The sequence below is a fragment of the Pristiophorus japonicus genome, chromosome 1, assembly GCF_044704955.1.
Source record: "Pristiophorus japonicus isolate sPriJap1 chromosome 1, sPriJap1.hap1, whole genome shotgun sequence".
NCBI classification, from domain to species: Eukaryota; Metazoa; Chordata; class Chondrichthyes; family Pristiophoridae; genus Pristiophorus; species Pristiophorus japonicus.
This window is the reverse complement of record NC_091977.1, coordinates 460,471,680-460,472,545: the sequence shown is the minus strand read 5'-3', so window position 1 is coordinate 460,472,545 and position 866 is coordinate 460,471,680. Positions and strand designations below refer to the sequence as shown.

The following is an 866-nucleotide window of genomic DNA, read 5'->3' as shown; positions in this document are numbered from 1 at the left end:
TGTCTGTAACACTGTATGCCACATTGAATGTATCCTTATATTGTACACACCTCACCGGTACACAAGAGGGTGCTGCTGCTGGAGACCTAGGGGTTGCCTGCACACGGCAGGTAACCCAGTATAAAAGGGAACTCGCAGCTTGTTGTCGACACTCAGGAGCTGCAAATAAAGGATTACAGGTCGACACAGTTTAAGTATCATACCCTGCCTCGTGGAGTCATTACTAAAGGTGCCTACATACGCTACAGAGATGAACTGGCTTTACAAGCCCAGCTTGGTCCTTCTCCAGTGTCTCCTCTTGGAGTTGTACCTGATCTTGTTGCCGGTCTTCATGTGGATCCATTGAGGGATCGGCCGGTCCTGCTTCATCTTTTTGGCGAGGAAGCACTTGATCCTGAAGGTCTTGTGGGACGGCATGGCTGCGGCTCCCACAATGGCAGATCGGGATTCATGGTAAGCAATGTAGCAGCTGTAATAGATTGACAAGCAACACCTGTAGGATACCTACTTGAGATATCTACCTGGTATATGGCACTGATGGCACCATTCTTAAGGTCTTCCATCTTTTTCTGTGGGTCTAGACACAGCATTGATCTGAGTTGCCAACTCCCCCAAGACTCATTTAGGGAGAGTTCCTTGGAGTGCTAAACAGAGCAGCCCTATTTTGCACACCAAAGAAAACACCTCAGGGGATATCAGTGCAACATGGCTGGTAAGAGTTGGTGATTATCATCATCATCATCATAGGCAATCCCTCAGAAGCGAGGAAGACTTACTTCCACTCTTAACATGAGTTCTTAGGTGGCTGTACAGTCCAATACGAGAACCACAGTTTCTGTCAAGGTGGGGCAGTGAGTCATTGAGGG

The 866-nt window shown here is 48.0% G+C and overlaps 1 protein-coding gene across 1 annotated transcript; it reads right to left on the bottom strand.

Moving 5' to 3' along the window:
* Positions 1 to 257: 257 nt before the first annotated feature.
* Positions 258 to 428, bottom strand: LOC139260083 (large ribosomal subunit protein eL39-like). Its single transcript, XM_070876228.1, has one exon. The coding sequence runs from the start codon at positions 415 to 417 to the stop codon at positions 262 to 264; it is 156 nt and encodes a 51-aa protein (XP_070732329.1). The 5' UTR covers positions 418 to 428; the 3' UTR covers positions 258 to 261.
* Between the last annotated feature and the right edge of the window lie 438 nt (positions 429 to 866).

What these genes read in the sequence shown, in the direction of transcription:
- LOC139260083 (XM_070876228.1), bottom strand. Translation starts at nt 417, where the DNA reads ATGCCGTCCCACAAGACCTTCAGGATCAAGTGCTTCCTCGCCAAAAAG.